The 19,813-nt window shown below is 36.8% G+C and overlaps 1 protein-coding gene across 1 annotated transcript in view; it reads left to right on the forward strand.

The window, feature by feature from the left end:
• The window catches only part of LOC128659543 (chloride channel protein C-like), a 299,086-nt gene that overhangs the window by 28,900 nt on the left and 250,373 nt on the right, over nt 1-19,813 (forward strand). Inside the window, exon 3 of the mRNA XM_053713137.1 lies at nt 14,956-15,117. Coding sequence (XP_053569112.1) covers nt 14,956-15,117 — 162 coding nt within the window. The remainder of the gene's footprint in view (nt 1-14,955; nt 15,118-19,813) is intronic.

A 19,813-nucleotide genomic window follows, 5' to 3' on the forward strand; every position in this document is an offset into this window, starting at 1 on the left:
GCAAATGTAATTTGTACAATGCTTTTGCAAGCTTTATATGATTATGTATAATTCACAAGTGATACTTGTACAGTATATAGACATAGTATAAACTGGGTCTTACCAGATAGGACAGGAATGGGCCCCCCAATGTCAGTGGCATAAATGACTCACACTGTAGTTTTTCCTTATACTATGTAAATGAAACATAATCAAAGTTTATAACATCACACAACCTTATCTTATACATAAACAGGTTGGGGCGGTATGCAGTCTCATCAGCTAAATACCTTCTTTGTTTACATCCAAACATTGTACAGGTACAAATTCTCAAATCTGGAATTCCAAAATCCAGACTTTTTCATTAAAAATACAATTCTTAAAAATCGCCATTTGCCCCCTGACATTAAAGGGACATGAAACCCAATTTTTTAATTTGATGATTCAGATAGAGCATGTGATTTTAAACAACTTCCCAACTTACTTCTGTTATCTAATTTGTTTAATTTTCTTGATAGCCTTTAAGGATACCTAGGTAGGCTCAGGAGCTGCTAATTGGTGGCTACACATATACACAACATATTAATGGCTTACCCAATGTTTCCGCTAGTTCCCAGTAGTGCAATTATGCTTATTCAACAAAAGATACCAAGAGAATGAAGCAAAGTAGATACTAGAAATAAAATTGAAAGTTGTTTAATACTGACTTCTATATCTGAACCATGAAAGAGAAATGTTGGGTTTCATACCCCTTTAAGTCAAACTCTTCTTTTCCTGTGTCTTTTTGGTTTAGTTTGTGTGTTCTAAAATGCAAATAATAGTCTATATTTATTTAAAACAACAACTATTACCTTTCTAATTACAGCACTGTACTATCTTTCTAATGGTACTTTGTATTCAAAAGTATTACGTATTACTTTAGGTAGCAGGTATGAGCTGTATTATAAAACTACCTTTAGGTAGCAGGTATGAGCTGTATTATAAAACCACCTTTAGGTAGCAGGTATGAGCTGTATTCTAAAACTTCCATTAGGTAGCAGGTATGAGATGTATTATAAAACTACGTTTAGGTAGCAGGTATGAGCTGTATTATAAAACTACCTTTAGGTAGCAGGTAGGAGCTGTATTATAATACCACCTTTAGGTAGCAGGTAGGAGCTGTATTATAAAACCACCTTTAGGTAGCAGGTATGAGCTGTATTATAAAACTACCTTTAGGTAGCAGGTATGAGCTGTATTATAAAACTACCTTTAGGTAGCAGGTATGAGCTGTATTATAAAAGTACCTTTAGGTAGCAGGTATGAGCTGTATTATAAAACCACCTTTAGGTAGCAGGTATGAGCTGTATTATAAAACTACCTTTAGGTAGCAGGTATGAGCTGTATTATAAAACTACCTTTAGGTAGCAGGTATGAGCTGTATTATAATACCACCTTTAGGTAGCAGGTATGAGCTGTATTCTAAAACTTCCATTAGGTAGCAGGTATGAGATGCATTATAAAACTACGTTTAGGTAGCAGGTATGAGCTGTATTATAAAACCACCTTTAGGTAGCAGGTAGGAGCTGTGTTATAAAACCACCTTTAGGTAGCAGGTATGAGCTGTATTATAAAACTACCTTTAGGTAGCAGGTATGAGCTGTATTATAAAACTACCTTTAGGTAGCAGGTATGAGCTGTATTATAAAACCACCTTTAGGTAGCAGGTATGAGCTGTATTATAAAACTACCTTTAGGTAGCAGGTATGAGCTGTACTATAAAACTAGGTCTAAAACAGATTCACAGTTCCAGGGTAGAAAGGAGAGAGAGGGGAGGTTTTGGTATAATAAAACATATACTTTATTAATGTTTCTTAAAACAAACCGGCACAGCAAACAGTGAGATCCTTCTGCTGACGCGTTTCCTGCCTCACTGGCAGTTCATCAGAGCATACGAATAGTAACTTACACAGCTGTTAAATCACTTGCAACAATGTATAACAGACCAATCAGAAACAAGTAGTCAGAGTAGACTTGCACACCTTAATCTAGTGTTCACTTAACCCTTGATCGTACAAGACTTAGTAGTTATAAATTAGCGATTAGTCAAACAGTGAAATTATATACACTTGTAATTGAAAAACAGACTTTAAAAGTTGAAAAAATATTTAAAAACCTATGAATTGGGATACGATCATAGAATGTTTCCATAGCAACAAAGAAAAAGTGGATTTTATTATCAGACATTTGCATTTAAGTAAAACTTGCCAAATTTGACTACACGCTTAAAAAGACAGAAAGGGACTAAGCCCTGTAAAATAATATTAGAAGAATATAAATATATCTAATCAATATATTTGCAGACTATTCCAAAAGTATAAAAGGTAAATACTAATTATAATAGCGAGTCTGCAAACATATTTCTAGGGGTATAGTCATAAATATAGCGTGTCATTTTGAAAATAAGACAAAATTGGCAGAAATAGTCTATTTATAAATTTAAGTGGATAGATATTTAGTTATAAAACTACCTTTAGGTAGCAGGTATGAGCTGTATTATAAAACCACCTTTAGGTAGCAGGTTTGAGCTGTATTATAAAACTACCTTTAGGTAGCAGGTATGAGCTGTATTATAAAACTACCTTTAGGTAGCAGGTATGAGCTGTATTATAAAACTACCTTTAGGTAGCAGGTATGAGCTGTATTATAAAACCACCTTTAGGTAGCAGGTATGAGCTGTATAATAAAACTACCTTTAGGTAGCAGGTATGAGCTGTATTATAAAACTACCTTTAGGTAGCAGGTAGGAGCTATATTATAATACCACCTTTAGGTAGCAGGTAGGAGCTGTATTATAAAACCAACTTTAGGTAGCAGGTATGAGCTGTATTATAAAAATACCTTTAGGTAGCAGGTATGAGCTGTATTATAAAACTACCTTTAGTTAGCAAGTATGAGCTGTATTATAAAACTACCTTTAGGTAGCAGGTATGAGCTGTATTATAAAACTACCTTTAGGTAGCAGGTATGAGCTGTATTATAAAACTACCTTTAGGTAGCAGGTATGAGCTGTATTATAAAACCACCTTTAGGTAGCAGGTATGAGCTGTATTATAAAACTACCTTTAGGTAGCAGGTATGAGCTGTATTATAAAACTACCTTTAGGTAGCAGGTATGAGCTGTATTCTAAAACTACCATTAGGTAGCAGGTATGAGCTGTATTCTAAAACTACCATTAGGTAGCAGGTAGGAGCTGTATTATAAAACTACCTTTAGGTAGCAGGTATGAGCTGTATTATAAAACTACCTTTAGGTAGCAGGTATGAGCTGTATTATAAAACCACCTTTAGGTAGCAGGTATGAGCTGTATTCTAAAACTACCTTTAGGTAGCAGGTATGAGCTGTATTCTAAAACTACCTTTAGGTAGCAGGTATGAGCTGTATTCTAAAACTACCATTAGGTAGCAGGTATGAGCTGTATTCTAAAACTACCATTAGGTAGCAGGTATGAGATGTATTATAAAACTACCATTAGGTAGCAGGTATGAGATGTATTATAAAACTACCTTTAGGTAGCAGGTATGAGCTGTATTATAAAACTACCTTTAGGTAGCAGGTGAAGCTGTATTATAAAACTACCTTTAGGTAGCAGGTGAAGCTGTATTATAAAACTACCTTTAGGTAGCAGGTATGAGCTGTATTATGACATGTAAATATTGCCTAAATGACATTGATGTCCCATAGTACTGATGCAAATATATACTCTAAACCTTTCCCAAGCAGTTTGAAAAAAGGGTTGTGTACCTGTATATTCAGGAGCGGAGGGGCAGACATAAAGTTGCACTGTGTCCTATTAAATTTATATTTACAGGGAAATTAAAGGAAAACTTAAACTTGAAATGATTCTGATTTACCTTTGTTGAAGAGTAAATCTAGGTAGTCTCATAGGAGCTCAGGAGCGTGCGTGAGTCGACTCTATGGCAGCAGTGTTTGTGCAACTATGTATAACACTGCCAAGGCCAACTGGCCATAGGGCATATTTTTATGTGGGCCTTGCTGCTATGTACCACCCTCTCCTAATATGGGTAACAATAGGAAAGCTGCTACAATCTGCCTATTTTATAAAGCAGAAAGTAAATTTTCTGTCTGGCTATTAAAGGGACAGTCTAGTCCAAAATAAACTTTCACGATTCAGATAGGGCATGTAATTTTACTTTCCAATTTACTTTTATCACCAATTTTGCTTTGTTCTCTTGGTATTCTTAGTTGCAAGCTAAACCTAGGAGGTTCATATGCTAATTTCTTAGACCTTGAAGGCCACCTCTTATCTGAATGCAATTTGACGTTTTTTTCACCGCTAGGGGGTGTTAGTTCATGTGTGTCATATAGATAACATTGCGCACATGCACGTGGAGTTACCTAGGAGTCAGCACTGATTGGCTAAAATGCAAGTCTGTCAAAAAAACTAAAATAAGGGGGCAGTTTGCAGAGGATTAGATAAGGTAATCAAACAGGTAATAAGTGTATTAATATAACTGTGTTGGTTATGCAAAACTAGGGAATTGGTAATATAGGAATGATCTATCTTTTAAAACAATAACACTTCTGGTGTAGACTTTCCCTTTAACTAGAGGTGCTCAAGGATGAGAGATCTGGTATATTATGGCTACCTAGCTGACAGAGGTTTAACTGATGTGGGCTGCTCCACCTTTAAATGCCTGGCCTATATTATTATTATTATTATTATTCTTTATTTATAAAGCGCCAACAGATTCCGCAGCGCTGCCCATGGGTACAAGGATAACAGTACAGTGGAGAAACAATACGATAAGACACAAAATTTTACAGACAAATACAGGGGGAGTTGAGGGCCCTGTTCCCGTGGAAACTTACAATCTAGATGGGTAGGAGGATTGGAAACAGGAGGTGGGGACTGCAGAGGTGAGAATGATATTAGTGAGGAGATAGAGGGCAACTGTTAGTTAGTTGGTTAGTTTGTTAATAAGTCGGGTGATAAGCTTCCCTGAACAGAAAGGTCTTTAGGGAACGTTTAAAGGAGGAGAGGTTAGGGGCAAGTCTGACATCTCGAGGAAGTGCGTTCCAGAAGGTTGGTGCCGCACAAGAGAAGTCCTGTAGTCTAGAATGAGAGGAGGTGATGGTAGAGGATGCAAGAAGCAGGTCGTTGTTGGATCTTAGGGGACGGGCAGGAGTATATTTGTTGATGAGTGAGGACAGGTAGGGTGGGGCAGCATTGGTGAGGGCTTTGTAGGTCAGGGTGAGAATTTTGAATTTAACTCTGTTGTGAATGGGGAGCCAGTGAAGGGACTCACAGAGAGGCGCAGCAGAAACAGAGCGTCGAGAGAGGTGGATTAGTCTGGCGGATGCATTTAGGACGGATTGGAGGGGAGAGAGGCGGGAGAGAGGGAGGCCAGTTAGTAAGTTGTTACAGTAGTCAAGTTGGGAAATTACCAGGGAGTGGATGAGCTGTTTGGTAGTTTCAGCACTCAGAAACTGGCGAATTTTGGAGATATTGCGTAGGTGGTTGCGGCAGGATGAAGAGAGCAGTTGGATGTGGGGAATGAAGGACAGATTTGAGTCAAGCGTGACTCCGAGGCAGCGGACTTGGGGTGATGGGGAGATAGTGGTGCCGCCAACAGTGATAGAGAAATTAGAGACGGGAGTGGAGCTAGAGGGGGGAATTAGAAGTAGTTCGGTCTTGGACATATTTATTTTTAGGTGGTGAGAGGCCATCCAGGAAGAAATGCCAGATAAGCAGTCGCTGATGTGAGAGTTGACAGAAGGAGAGAGTGCAGGGGTGGAAAGGTAGATCTGGGTATCATCAGCATAGAGGTGATAGCTGAAGCCATAGCTGTTGACAAGTTTACCCAGTGAAGAAGTGTAAATAGAGAAGAGTAGAGGACCCAGGACAGAGCCTTGAGGTACTCCAACAGACAGGGGCAATAGAGAGGAGGAGTCACCAGCAAAGGAAACTGAGAAGGATCTGTTAGAGAGATAAGAGTGAATCCAGGAGAGGGCAGTGTCACAGAGACCAAGAGAACTGAGAGACTGTAGGAGAAGGGGATGGTCAACAGTGTCAAAGGCAGCAGATAGGTCAAGTAAGATGAGTATAGAGTAGTAGCCTTTGTTTTTAGCAGAAAGGAGATCGTTAGTAACCTTGGTGAGAGCAGTTTCAGTTGAGTGTTGGGGACGGAAGCCAGATTGCAGGGGGTCAAGCAATGAGTTGGAGGACAGGAAGTGGGTTAGGCGATTGAAAACTAGTTTTTCGAGGAGTTTTGAAGCTAGTGGGAGCAGTGATATGGGGCGGTAGTTTGCAGGGGAGTTAGGGTCGAGGGAGGGTTTTTTGAGGATGGGGGTGACCTTCGCATGTTTGAAGGAGGCAGGGAATGAGCCGGTAGAAAGGGATAGGTTAAATATGTGAGTAAGAGCCGGAGTGAGGGTGGTAGACAGAGGAGGAATTAGATGTGAAGGAATAGGGTCAAGTGGGCAGGTAGTGAGGTGTGAGGAAGACAAAAGGGAAGCCACTTCACTCTCAGTGGTTGGGAGGAGGGTGCAGAGAGTGGCAGAGGGGGTGACTGGGAGCGGAGTTGGGAGATTGCAGGTTTGTGTTGGGATGTTTCCTCGGATTGCAAGTGTTTTATTGAGAAAATAGTCAGCGAGGTCTTGAGCACTGAATGCAGATGAGGGGGGTGGTGCAGGTTGGTAGAGGAGAGAGTTGAAAATAGAGAAGAGTCTTTTAGGGTTTGAGGAGTGAGTGGATATAAGAGAGGAGAAGTAGGTTTGCTTAGCTAAGCGAAGGGCAGAGGTGTAAGAGTAGAGAATGAACTTATAGTGCATGAAATCATGTTCAGAGCGGGATTTCCTCCAGGCACGCTCAGCAGTGCGGGAGCATTTTTGTAGGTGACGCGTTTGTTGGGAGTGCCAGGGTTGGAGCTGACGACATGGGGGTTTGCGAGGTTGGGGTGGAGCGAGAGTGTCAAGTGCAGCAGAGAGAGCATTGTTATAGTGGGTTATAGCAAGGTCAGGGCAGGATATCGTGGAAGTGTGGGGGAGGCGTAGTTGAATAAGATTGGAGAGTTGGGGAGCGTCCACAGTGTGCAGATTTCTGCTGGTGCGGGGGTGAGAGGGGGAAGTAGGTTTAGTATCTATATTAGGATTAAAGGTGAGCAGATGGTGGTCTGAGATGGGAAATGGGCGACATGCAACATTAGAGAGAGAGCAGAGATAGGAGAATACCAGATCAATTGAGTGTCCTTCGCGGTGGGTAGGGAATAGGGTGGATTGTGACAGGCTGAAGGAGTTAGTGAGTGAGAGAAGTTTAGAGGTAGCAGGGGCAGATGGGCTGTCAATGGGGATGTTGAAGTCCCCTAGAATTAGAGCAGGTGTATTTGTGGAGAGAAAGGAAGGAAGCCAGGCAGCAAAGTTGTCAAGGAATTGGGAAGTTGGTCCAGGGGGGCGATAGATAACTGCCACTCTGAGAGAGAGGGGAGAACAGGCGAATGCAGTGCACTTCAAAGGAAGATGGAAATGGGGATAGGTACTGATAGGAGCAGGAGGGGGAGAGTAAGATGCCAACACCGCCACCGTGTCTCTCACCTGGCCTAGGTGTGTGGCTAAAGTGAAGACCACCATGTGTGAGAGCAGCAATGGAAGCAGTGTCAGAGGAAGATAGCCAGGTTTCAGTAATAGCTAAGAGGTTGAAAGCGTTGGAAACAAACAGGTCGTGAACAGTTGTAAGCTTGTTACAGACGGAGCGAGCATTCCAGAGGGCACAAGAAAAGGGAGGGGTTAGGCGTGCCCTTTGGGCAGGGCAAGAGGGGCGCACTTTGGGGGCCCCACAATGTCAGAGATGAGTCCAGTCCTGAACACTGCTATAAACAATGTTGCAAAATACTGCAATCATAGAGTACTAAAGACACATGCACGCTCCTGAGCTCCTAAGAGCCTTACTAGATTTAGAATGGGTAGCAAAGGAATGAAGCACATTTGATAATTAAAGTAAACTGTAAAGTTGTGTAAAATGACATGCTCTGTCTGATTCATGACAGTTTAATTTTAACCTTATTGTCGCTTTAGCCAAAAATCAGTTGTCAAAAAAGAGTGGTTTGGAAGCATCATCAAGGGTTATAACATCATGCAATCATGTCCTGTACACAAACATATTAGGGCAGCATGCAGTCCTAGCAGCTAAATACCTCCCTGGCAGGGCCACCTTTAGCATTTGCGGGGCCCTTGGCAAGAAAAATTTGTGAGGCCCATCAACCCAGCACCCTTATTCCTCTACCCCTGTATATCCTGCCCCCTATATGGCCCACCCTGTCCCAATATTCAGTGTTACCTATATAAAGAATAACATTATATTTTACACCTCCTAATACCATAAACACTTCTCCATAAACTAAATACAGGAAGTACATTGCACCTTACCCTCATCTCTGACATTGTGGGGCCCCCAAAGTGCGCCCCTCTTGCCCTGCCCAAAGGGCACGCCTGCTCCCTGGTTTACATTCAAACAATGTATAAGCTTAGGAGGTGGGGGACATATAAAAGCTGCACTTTGGCCCCCAAGCCTTAGCTTGGACAACCCCAGAATTTTGGAGAGCTGACAGCTGACACAATAATTTAAAATCAACTTATGGTCTCAGCTGGACACCTATATTTAAAGGGACAGTTCACCCAAAAACTTTCTCCCCTTTAAATTATTCCCAATGATCCTTTTTACCTGCTAGAGTGTATTAAATTGGTTGCAAGTAGCTCCTTTACTCATATTTCAGCATTTGAAATAGCTGATTTAGCTTGTGGTTTCCCAACCTATACTGAAAGTTTTGATACTGGCGCATACGCTATTGACAAGCCTAAGTAAACACAGCCAGCAGAAGAGATTACACCCTCAGTGGGATGCAGGATAGTTAAGTAATAAAATAATAATTTCCATTGTTCTCTCTATGTATTGAGCTTTGGTGTTCCAGACTAATATAAGATAAGGAAGCAAGTCTGTGTACATAAAAGTAATAACATAATGAGATCTGATATTACCTGAAGCTCAACCCATTGTAATAGGCTGTGGTTTCAAAGCACAAAACCAGCTACTTCAGATACACAAATAAACCCGAAAATGCAATTTCTCAAATATTTTATACTCTGCAGTTGGTATAACAAGTCATTAAAAATACATTTATGGAAAAACAATTTTACAGTGTACTGTCCCTTTAATGGTTATTGAAGAATGTGCACAGGCGTTACTGATTATTATTACTACTACTAATAATAATGTATACACTTTGTGTGCAAAGTAAAAGAAAAAACACTTTAAAATAGCTGCATATGTTTCATATTTCATATCTGTTTATTTTGTAAAATGCAACTTACATATAATTCTATTCATATGAATGAGGAACACAAAACAGTAATTGTGAGGTTTACAGTAAACATGCTGTCTTATGTTCATGTTGTCAGAAGTGTAATGATCACTACAGAAGTTTGGTTCATCATTTCCTTTACAATTACTGAATGCTCGGTTAGAAGCACTGGGTGATGGCAGTATTGATAGGGATCATTGTGGTAAATTAATAAATTACACTAAAATTATAATGATAAAACCTTAGTGTCAGTAGGAAAATTTGGCCAGTAACAGAGCAATGTAGTATCTTGATATTTTTTAGTATAATGCAACATAAATGCCCAATTCTCACACTGCCTAATCTGCTATCATCTTTCTAAAAAAAACATGTAATTCTATAAAAAGAAAAAATAGGCATATAAGTTATATGGAAAATCCATTCTCAGTGACACACAGTATATGTCTGTCTATCTATCTATCTATCTATCCATCCATCTATCCATCTATCTTTCTCTCTATCTATCTATCCATCTATTTCTATATCATCTCTCTCTCTCTCTCTCTATTATATATATATATATAAATAAATAACAATCTTTAAACTGACTTTAAGTCAACTTGTGACGCCTGTCAGTTTTTTAGAAATAAAAGTCTTGATTTTTAGACATAAGTTACAGGAAATTAAATAATAATAATATTTTTTTTACTTCACACAATAAAACATTTTATATTACAATCTTAAAGTGTTTCATGTACCTGTACTAATGTATTTATAGTTCCAATTTATTAACATCTAGACTACCAATAGTTAAAGGTACACTGTACCCAAAAATTTTCTTTCGTGATTCAGATTGAGCATGCAATTTTAAGCAACTTTCTAATTTACTCCTATTATCAAATTTTCTTCGTTCTCTTGCTATCATTATTTGAAAAAGAAGGCATCTAAGCTTTTTTTTGGTTTCAGTACTCTGGACAGCAATTTTTTATTGGTGGATGAATTTATCCACCAATCAGCAAGGGCAACCCAGGTTTTTCACCAAAAATGGGCCGGCATCTAAACTTACATTCTTGCATTTCAAATAAAGATACCAAGAGAATGAAGAAAATTTGATAATAGGAGTAAATTAGAAAGTTGCTTAAAATTTCATGCTCAATCTGAATCACGAAAGAAATTTTTTGGGTACAGTGTCCCTTTAAGAAACAAAAAAACAAAAAAACAAAAAAAAAAAACAATCAAAACATAATTTCTATCATTTGTTTCTTTTAAATTTAATTAAATAACGTTTTTAAAGATATTTTAAACTGACTTTCCATAAAATTCCAACCATTAGCAATGCATAAAATGTTTCATTATTGGAAGTATAATATTATTGCAATATATATTAATTGTGTACTTTGATGTGCATTATGCTATAAAATACATCTGAAAATTGTGTTTGGGTTAAAAATATTGGGTTAATAATATTATATATATATTATTATTATATATGAATTTTCTGTGAACTAGTGTTTACCTCCCCTCTCACTCACACTCTCTCTAGTCATTTGCTCTTTAAAAGTGGATTATCAGTTTTGCATCAGCAATCATGATAAGAGAAGCATTCTTTACAATAGTAGTGGACATTTTAGGTAGTTTAGATGTGAATATTATTGTATATATATCATTATGTATTTATATTTAACTATTAGATGGATATTAAAAAAATATGTTTGTTTAAATATCTATTTAATAAAATATAATTAATCTGAGTTGGTGCTAAACCACCATAAGGGAAGATACAAGGTCAGGCTACCTAGATCTCATTCCCTAACTGCACATGTGCAAATAACAGTTCATGCTATTTATTTGTATTTGTTTCTGATTGGATATTATTATTATTATTATTATGGTTCTTTTCTGGGAGATAGGGAAATCTGTATACAAAACAAACATAACATAAAATATTATGCTCATTTGACAAAATAAAGTGGCACTATTCATTGCAATATTCTTCTCGGATATGAAATTACATTGTCATGAAGCTTACCATTTGTGTTTAATGTCTCTTGACTGTTTGATTACTTGGGGTAAGCCAGTTCCAATTTAAAAGCAGACAACTTTCTCAGAATAAGGAAACTTCAGCTTTAAGAGAGATTAAAAGGCCATCAAACCCATTTTTTTCCCTTCATAATTCAGAAAGAGCATACAATTCATATACACCTTTCCACTTTGCTTCTGTTATTAAATTTGCATTATTCTCTTGGTATGCTTTGTTGAAGGAGCAGCAATGCACTACTGGAAACTAGCTGAATATATAGTGGGCGAGTCAATAACAAGACACATATATCTGCAGCCACCAATCACAAACTAGCCCACAGTAATGCATTGCTACTCATGAGCCTACCTAGGCATGCTTTTCAACAAATGATACCAAGAGAACAAAGCAAATTACATAATAGAAGAAAATTGGAAAGTTGTTTAATATTGCATATATCTGTATCATGAATGTTTAAATTGGACTTTTCTGTCCCTTTAAGCAGCCAAGTTTAAGGGACTTCTCTGTGCACGTCAGCTGGACTGTAAGCTTTTTCTGGACAAATCTCATTGTATTCTGATAGGCTTGTAAAAAGTTGAGAGCTGTGATGTAATTATTTAAGAGCAAAACTAATTACATTCCAGCAAAAAAATTGTTATGCAAATGAGGTTAGACTAGAACAACCAGTGAAATTGGCTGGGATAACAGGAACATCAGACACTCCCCCTCCCCCCTACCCTGCATATGGAGCCACAGTAATCTGTAGACATCAGTATACATATAAATCTTTGGGGCTTGGTTAGGAGTCTGAAAATCAGCACAAACTCCCAGAAGGGCTATATAAATGGATCATCCACAAAATATTTATGCAAAGAAAAATCTAGTGTACTTTGTCCCTTTAATAGAATGAATATCTAGTATGATGTCTTAAATCTTTTAGAGTAAAATGAGCTGATTTACTAATCAGTGAAAGCTAGAGAGACCAGAAGTCAGGTTCTGCCCATGCTCAGACGAGGTAGAATGCAACCTCAGTTGTAAGCATGTCTTCCATTATCTTGCTGTAGGTAGGGGCAACAATGAGAATTTTTAAGTGCTATTTTTGCAAGAAAACTAGTAAGTTGCTTGCTTTTTTTTAACACAATAATTTTATTTTTGCTTTGATTTAACATATTTTTGTTGCTTAAAGAGCACTGTTTCATATCCCTTTAAAGGGGCATTAAACGGCTAGCTACAACTACAATAGCATATTTACTACTCACTATAGTATTGCATTTCCTCCTGTTCTTGCCGCTCTCTTTAAAGCCAATCTCTTATTTTAACATCTTAAAGTTGCTAGATGGTGAAGCTCTGCCTCTTCATACTGGGGCTGCCATCTTAGGTATTTTCACAGCCCATGACAGAAGTGATGCACAAATAGATATATAATATTGACACGCCAAAAGGGAATATTACACTAGCTCCCAAAGATTCCTAATCAAATCTTAGAGATACATATATCAAAGGGTGGGAGCGCCACTAAATAGGCTAAAGAGTAGATACATAAATACATACACTAAAGTATAAGTACATAAATGTATAGCTTTTATTAAAACAATTAATTAAAAACAAAGAAGATAGTATAATGCAACAAATTGATATACATTTATAGTCATAGATTAAGAAAAACAGTCAATAAAATAAAAAAGTGCGCACTGAAAAAAGAAAAGGGAATAAAAAAGAAAGAAAAAAAAATATCCTGTGTTGGTAAGTGATTCTGAAATGTCAAATTCCAATGTGATGGACTCCCAGTTATTATTCTAAATAAATCTAAAAGATATACTTCAGTAAGAGGTATAACAAGTTCTCATGTGTAGTTGTAACCTAAAAAATACATCTAAACATAGTGCAATATTGTATAAATAATAAATACCCAAATACTAAAAAGAGGCCTATCAAATAAAAGTTAGTCAGTAGCTTGAGCACAATGCCATCAGCCCTTTATATGGGCCTTTTTCAAGTCTTGAAAACTTGTGATCAAGCTACTAACTAATTGTCGTCTACATGTGGGCATTTTACATTATTGTTGTGGGAATTGTCCTTGTCAGCCAGAGAATATGAGTAATTTGTACTCAAATGATATTTATAAATGTAGAAGCTTTTACTTAAGATTTTCAGAAAGACAATGCTAGATTACAAGTTTCATCAAATTATATATTCAGGGTCCTGGCCAATGGAATGGTGAGTTTTGTGGGCGCTAAATGCTTTTGCCTTTATGGGCCCCTTTCTCAATAAAAAATATTAAAAACTATATTTTACAAATGTGATGCTACAATGAGGACTATAATAAAGGATGAATTATATTTGTCTTTAATACCAACACAGTTGCAGTATGTATCTCACTTATTGTGATTAGTAAACTGCACTAAGGCTAAGCGGTCCACCTATCAGCCATCATTCAGATGGCACCAATGGCTGAGCAATGACATTGCTAAAAGGAGGCTAGGGGACCACTGGCTACATCTGTGTTATGGTTTACACCCTTTTGTACCCCCCCAACCTTGAACCTCTTTCCATGATCTGAGCCTGTGGTGCTGCATGCTCTAACAATGCTCTTATAAAATGAAAGGCAGTGTGAATTAAAACATGTTATTGGGCCACTAAAAGTATTGTGTGCCATAGATACTGTGCCTTCTGTGCCTAATAGAGAAGGTAGCCCTTTTATATCAAATGTACAGAATAACAGTTACCAATAGACATTGAGCTACATTGCCCTGTAACAAATATGGCTGTGGCTTTGAGCTGGTTTATGGCACAAGTAGATTATAGCTACTGCGTATATTTGAGTGCATTTGTTATAATAAATATACTCAACAGTATATTCATCTTGGTTTATAATATGTACCCATCACCCTCATTAGCCAATCTAAGTAGTAAATTCCCATGGGGGGCAGATTGTCAATTTGTGTTAATTCATGTTGAATAAACATATTTACTGTAAAAATGAAAACCATTTATTTGAATACCCAGCATTTGAGACCTGCATACACATGTCTACATTCCTTTTACAACCTACTTATATGGACCACGATAACCGCATAAGAAAGTGTCATCTTTTGTCCCTTCCCACAACATGATTTCTATAATTCATGTTTATACACTGACAAGTACCAGTGCTGCCAAGATCTGTATTAATTACTATGTGTTCTGGCTGGATTTAAAACTTTGTGGGGTAGTTATACACAAAATAATTCTAAGTAATTTAAATGAGTCAGTAGGGTGGACTTTAACTTAACAGTGGATTAATACTAGCAAAACAAGGTCACTTTTGCTCATATATACCATTAATTATTATTTTCTATTTAAAATATAAAGTTCATAACTAGATTAAACAGGAAACCATGTAGCATCTTAACATCATAACAGGCGTAGCCAATCATTGTCATAGTAGAACTTAATTTGTGTTTTTCTTTTTTTTTTCTAATGAGCAGTCAATATATCTAAATTGAAATTATTCCACAAAGTCCATTTACTAGGTTTAAGCTCATTTAGTCTTGGTGGAGTATATGGTTATTGAGAACAGAACAGCTTTATTAAATCTAAAGTGCACATCTGTTTAGAAGAATGACTTCTGTGTCAATTAACAGAAAAGAAAATTTAGAAGATGTGGAAGATGAAAAGAACCACAACCTGCCCTCAACCAGGTACCGCAGGAAGGCAAAAGAAATCGGCACAACAGAAGAGAGTCTGGACTATTTGCCGTCTCACAGTGAAGTGTATAAAAATTGGTTACAGTCGACACCTTGCAGGTAATGCACACATTTCTGCTTTCTAAAGCAAATGTTTATCAAAATATTACTGTCCAAAAATACATACATCCTTGCAATTCTTCTTCTTTTTTTTTAAATACACATCTTTAAAAGGGATGCATTCAAATCTATGATATGGTTATAAGGAAAATGCTAATTAGAAAATAATGATGCAGAATCATCAGTAGTAACAGGAAGATGCGGAAGGTTGAACTTGATAGACTTGAGTCTGTGTAATACCTATATTTCTAAAACTACTTTATAAATGCAAAAATAAATAAACATTTAAAAGATAAAAAAATTGGTCTATATAGTCATTGCGTATCACAGTTTTTATATAAATGTATCATACTATTTATTACCCACATTGTAAAATCAATTTATATTTACATGTATTACATACTGTAGATATGTTAGCACCCTAAAAGTCACACTTTTTTAAATTGAACTGTTAACCGATTTAAAAAGTACTCCCTGTGAATGATGCAGAAAGGCCTGTTTAAGCCAACACACACACACACACATTATCTATCTATCTATCTATCTATCTATCTATCTATCTATCTATCTATATATACACATTTTATATCCAATAATGTAGACGGAACTCTCTGGATTTATGTGACGCAAATGATATTGTTCTTTACTAAACAGTACTGTTTAATAAAGAGTAATATAATTAGCTTCACACAAATCCAGAAAGTTCTTTGTACATTATTAGATATAAGATGCATTCTGGCACCCTGATAACTATTCCTTTTGCTAATAGTGAGACTGCACAGTGGAAAAACTTTATTTATATTTCTTTTTGATAAAAATATTTGATTCCTTCACTATTCATATGTTTGCTTTTGGATCTTATGCACTAAATGCTGGAGGCATCGCACATACTTCAGTTGGTTTACATGCACTAAAAACCTCTCCAACCTCATTGGTTCCTGTGTGATTCTAAGAAATCCATTTACTATATTTTGGAATGCTATAAGACCTTTAGTACATTTTTAGAATAACATATAAAATGTACAGGCTGGTGAGACCTTAGAAGCTATAAATGAATGAATGAATTGAATCTATCACAGTGAAAAAGATGAGCGAAAAATCCAATAAGAGCTACTGTCTCAATTTCCTCTCTTTTTTAACCATTGTATTGTGAATGGGCTCCATGGGCTTATATATAAGTTGTAGAGAATTGAAAGGCTGTTTCTATCTTTGTGGATCTATGGGACGCTGAACTTAATGCTCTTTGCATAACATAAAAAACATATAGTGATTATTGCATTTTGCACCTTGATATGTTTGTTATCACATTCTGAGTTGTGAAGATCTGATTGGTTTATCTACATATTCAGATTTTTTTTAGATTTTTTTTAAAAAATTTCATTTTAATGTAATGGAAAAAAATATGTAGAGCTTACAGTTTCCTGTAGCTTTCTCTATTAAACATAGGTTAGCAATTATGCAAGCTTCTCAGGCACATGCCTAGAATAATAACAAGATATTGCATTAATCTTGTAGGTATTGTATTTTTATTTAAAAGCTGCTTCTGATTTCCCCTAATGCATGTTCCCTTCCTGCTGACTTTGCTCTGCTGCCTTAAGGCAAAATCTGAGTGTGTGTGGTCCCATCTTAAACACCTAATTGCATCACTGTGGTTGGAAACTGACATTGTTATATAATGAAAAAATATCCTGATTTTATGTCTTATACGAGACAAGTACAGAATATGGTAATAAAGCGTTTTTCATTGTGTTCTGGAAAAAACTAAATAGGGAACAGAATCAAATGGAAACATGTGACATGATGAAGAAAGTTGACGGTGCTGAGAGATCCTGGACGTATTTAACATTTTAAGTGATTACAAGTGCTTACCTACTGCTACGGTGTCCTAGTTTGTTAATTCGTCTCCAATATTTAATGTGCTATTTACCAGTTCTATGCTGTGAGAATGTTTTAATTGCTGTGCTGTCTGTGCTCTAACATTTCCCCACATGGGAGTCCCAGAATCTTGTTCCTTTTATCTATATATAAGCACTATCTTCAGTCTTTTGATGCCAAGGAGCCCCTATTTCTGTAAATGACTCACCACATCTGTAAAACAAAAATCTCTCTCTGCTGCATATGTTGTCACTGATTTTATTATGTTCGGGGAATTTTATTTTTTGCTCCCACTAGGAAAACAATTCTGCTGGCATCAAAACCCCACATTATTACTATTCCTATGCTGACTTCATATTGCTCATGATATTTTTATCTATTCCACTCTATTATTAGAGGTTTACAAAGTGCTTTTTCCAAGGTTTTTTAGAGTTCATCAAGGGACATACAGTACTGTGCAAAATTCTTAGGCCACAATTAGATTTTAATGACCATCCATATTTATTTTTTGGTCTATTTATTAAGATACAAACAGAAAATACAGGAAATATGTACACAAAATATAAAAAAAAAACACAATTTCAAAACAAAATGGATTCTTCAGACAAAAGTCAGTATTTAGGGGCCGATTTATGAAAGTGCAGCGGACATGATCTGCTGTAGCGGATCATGTCCTTCACACATTGAAAAATGCAGACAGCATATGCTGTCGGCATTTATTATTGTACAAGCATTTCTAGTGAAATGCTTGTGCAATGCCGCCCCCTGCAGATTCGCGGTAGCAGGGGGTGTTCTCTATATTTAGGTTGTCTTTTATTTCCTTCTCAGGTGATCCCATACTGCCTTTATAATATTCAGGTCTGGAATCTGGGGAGGCCAGTCCATGACTGTCAGTGTTTTATCAGCTGTTTTTCCTCTCCAAATACAATTTCACGGCATTAGCATTGTGCTTGGGATCGTTATCATGCTGAAAAATAAAACCATTCCCAATCAGGCACTCTCCAGAAGGAATGGCATGAGGAATTAAAACCTGTCTGTACTTTTTAGCATTTATTATCCCATCAATTCAGACAATATCGCCAACACCACTGGCAGAAATGCAGCCCCAAACCAGGAAAGACCCTCCACCATGTGTCACTGAAGGCCGCAAGCACTCATTCTTACATCTGTCTCCAACTCTTCTTTTCACATAATGTCGACCATTGGACCCAAAAATGTGAAACTTGGATTTGTCACGCCATAATACTCTTTTCCACTGATCTACATTACAATCTTTGTGAGATTTAGCATATTTTAGCCTTTTCACCCTGTTCCCCTTCTGAAAAAGTTGGTTCTTGGCTGCTACCCTTACACAAACACCATTCCTCAAGCTTCTTCGGACTGTAGAAGGGTCAACTTGGCATCCTGATGAAGCTGCCAGATGCTGACCCAGGTCCTTGCTGGAATTCTTCTGGTCTCTCAAAAAAGAAACACTAAAAAACTTCTCATCTTCCATGCCTTTTTTGTCCTTAACCTCTCCTTAATCTTCAAATTTCTTGAATACCACATCTTGAGTATCCAATTTGTTTGCTGATTTCCCTTTGAGAGTGGTCTTGCTGATGCAAAAGTATGATTTTATGTCTGTCAAATTCTGTGATGTTTGGCATTTTGAATGGAATAATGTGATTGAAAGTTGGTGTTATTAGCAAGCTTCCAATGAATTAAACTCATACCACATGTAATGCTCAAGCGTGTCTTGCACAAACCTGGTGTAATAGACCATTTTCATAGTAATAACATTAATTAGGGTTCCATTCCATTTAGGTTTATGAGAGCCAGGTCCCTGCTATTGCTCATGTGTAATGGGAGGTCACACTAAATACTTGCCACTTTAGCCTATAGAAGCAGTTTTTTCTTATTTTGTCAGTTTTTTATTACTGCATACAAATATCCTATATTTTCTGATTGTATTCTAATAAAGAGAGTGAGAAATAAATATATAATGTCATTACACCATTGCTAAAACAACAGATATAATGGTGGCCTAAGACTTTTGCACAGTACTGTAGATAGGTAAATTTTCTTCCCTCAAATTTGTGTATATTGATTTGTGTGCTGGAGTGTATACAACTGGTTACAAATCATTCCTTTATCTTTATGTTGTCATTTGACATAGCTGATTTTGCCTACTGAAACCACCTTATATACTGAAAAAAGAAAAATGACAGCATTGGTTATAGAAAAGCTATGTAAACAAGATGCAGCAGCATAAATCTGCCCCAAATGGAGGGAAGAACTCAGCTAATTTGAAAAGGTGCTCCTGCAGCTGCTTGAATGTTAAATTAATTTTTTAACAGCTACTTGTCCCTTAACGGACATGAAACCCAATATTTTTCTTTCATGATATAGATAGAGAATACAATTTTAACAAAGTTTCCGATTTACTGCTATTATGTTATGTTATTCTTTGTTGAAGAGATATCTAGATAGGTAGTGTGCACTTGTCTGGAGCACTACATAGCAGGGAATAGTGCTGCCATCTAGTTCTCTTGCTAATGTATAACACGGTTGCAAAACTGCTGCCATATAGTACTGCAGACACGTGCACACTCCTGAACTTACTTTCCTGCTTTCAATAAAGGGTAACAAGAAAACAAAAAAAATTGATAATAGAAGTAAATTGTAAAGTTGTTTGAAATTGTTTTCTGTATCAGAATCATGAAAGAAAACTTTGGCACTTTTAAAATGCTCGTCTTTCCAGCGCAAAAAACAACCTATATACCGAGTTGATTTTCAGGGGAGTTGCAGAGTGCAACAGTAGTTATCCAATTAATCAGAAAAC

Source organism: Bombina bombina, chromosome 5, assembly GCF_027579735.1.
Source record: "Bombina bombina isolate aBomBom1 chromosome 5, aBomBom1.pri, whole genome shotgun sequence".
Lineage (NCBI taxonomy): Eukaryota > Metazoa > Chordata > Amphibia > Anura > Bombinatoridae > Bombina > Bombina bombina.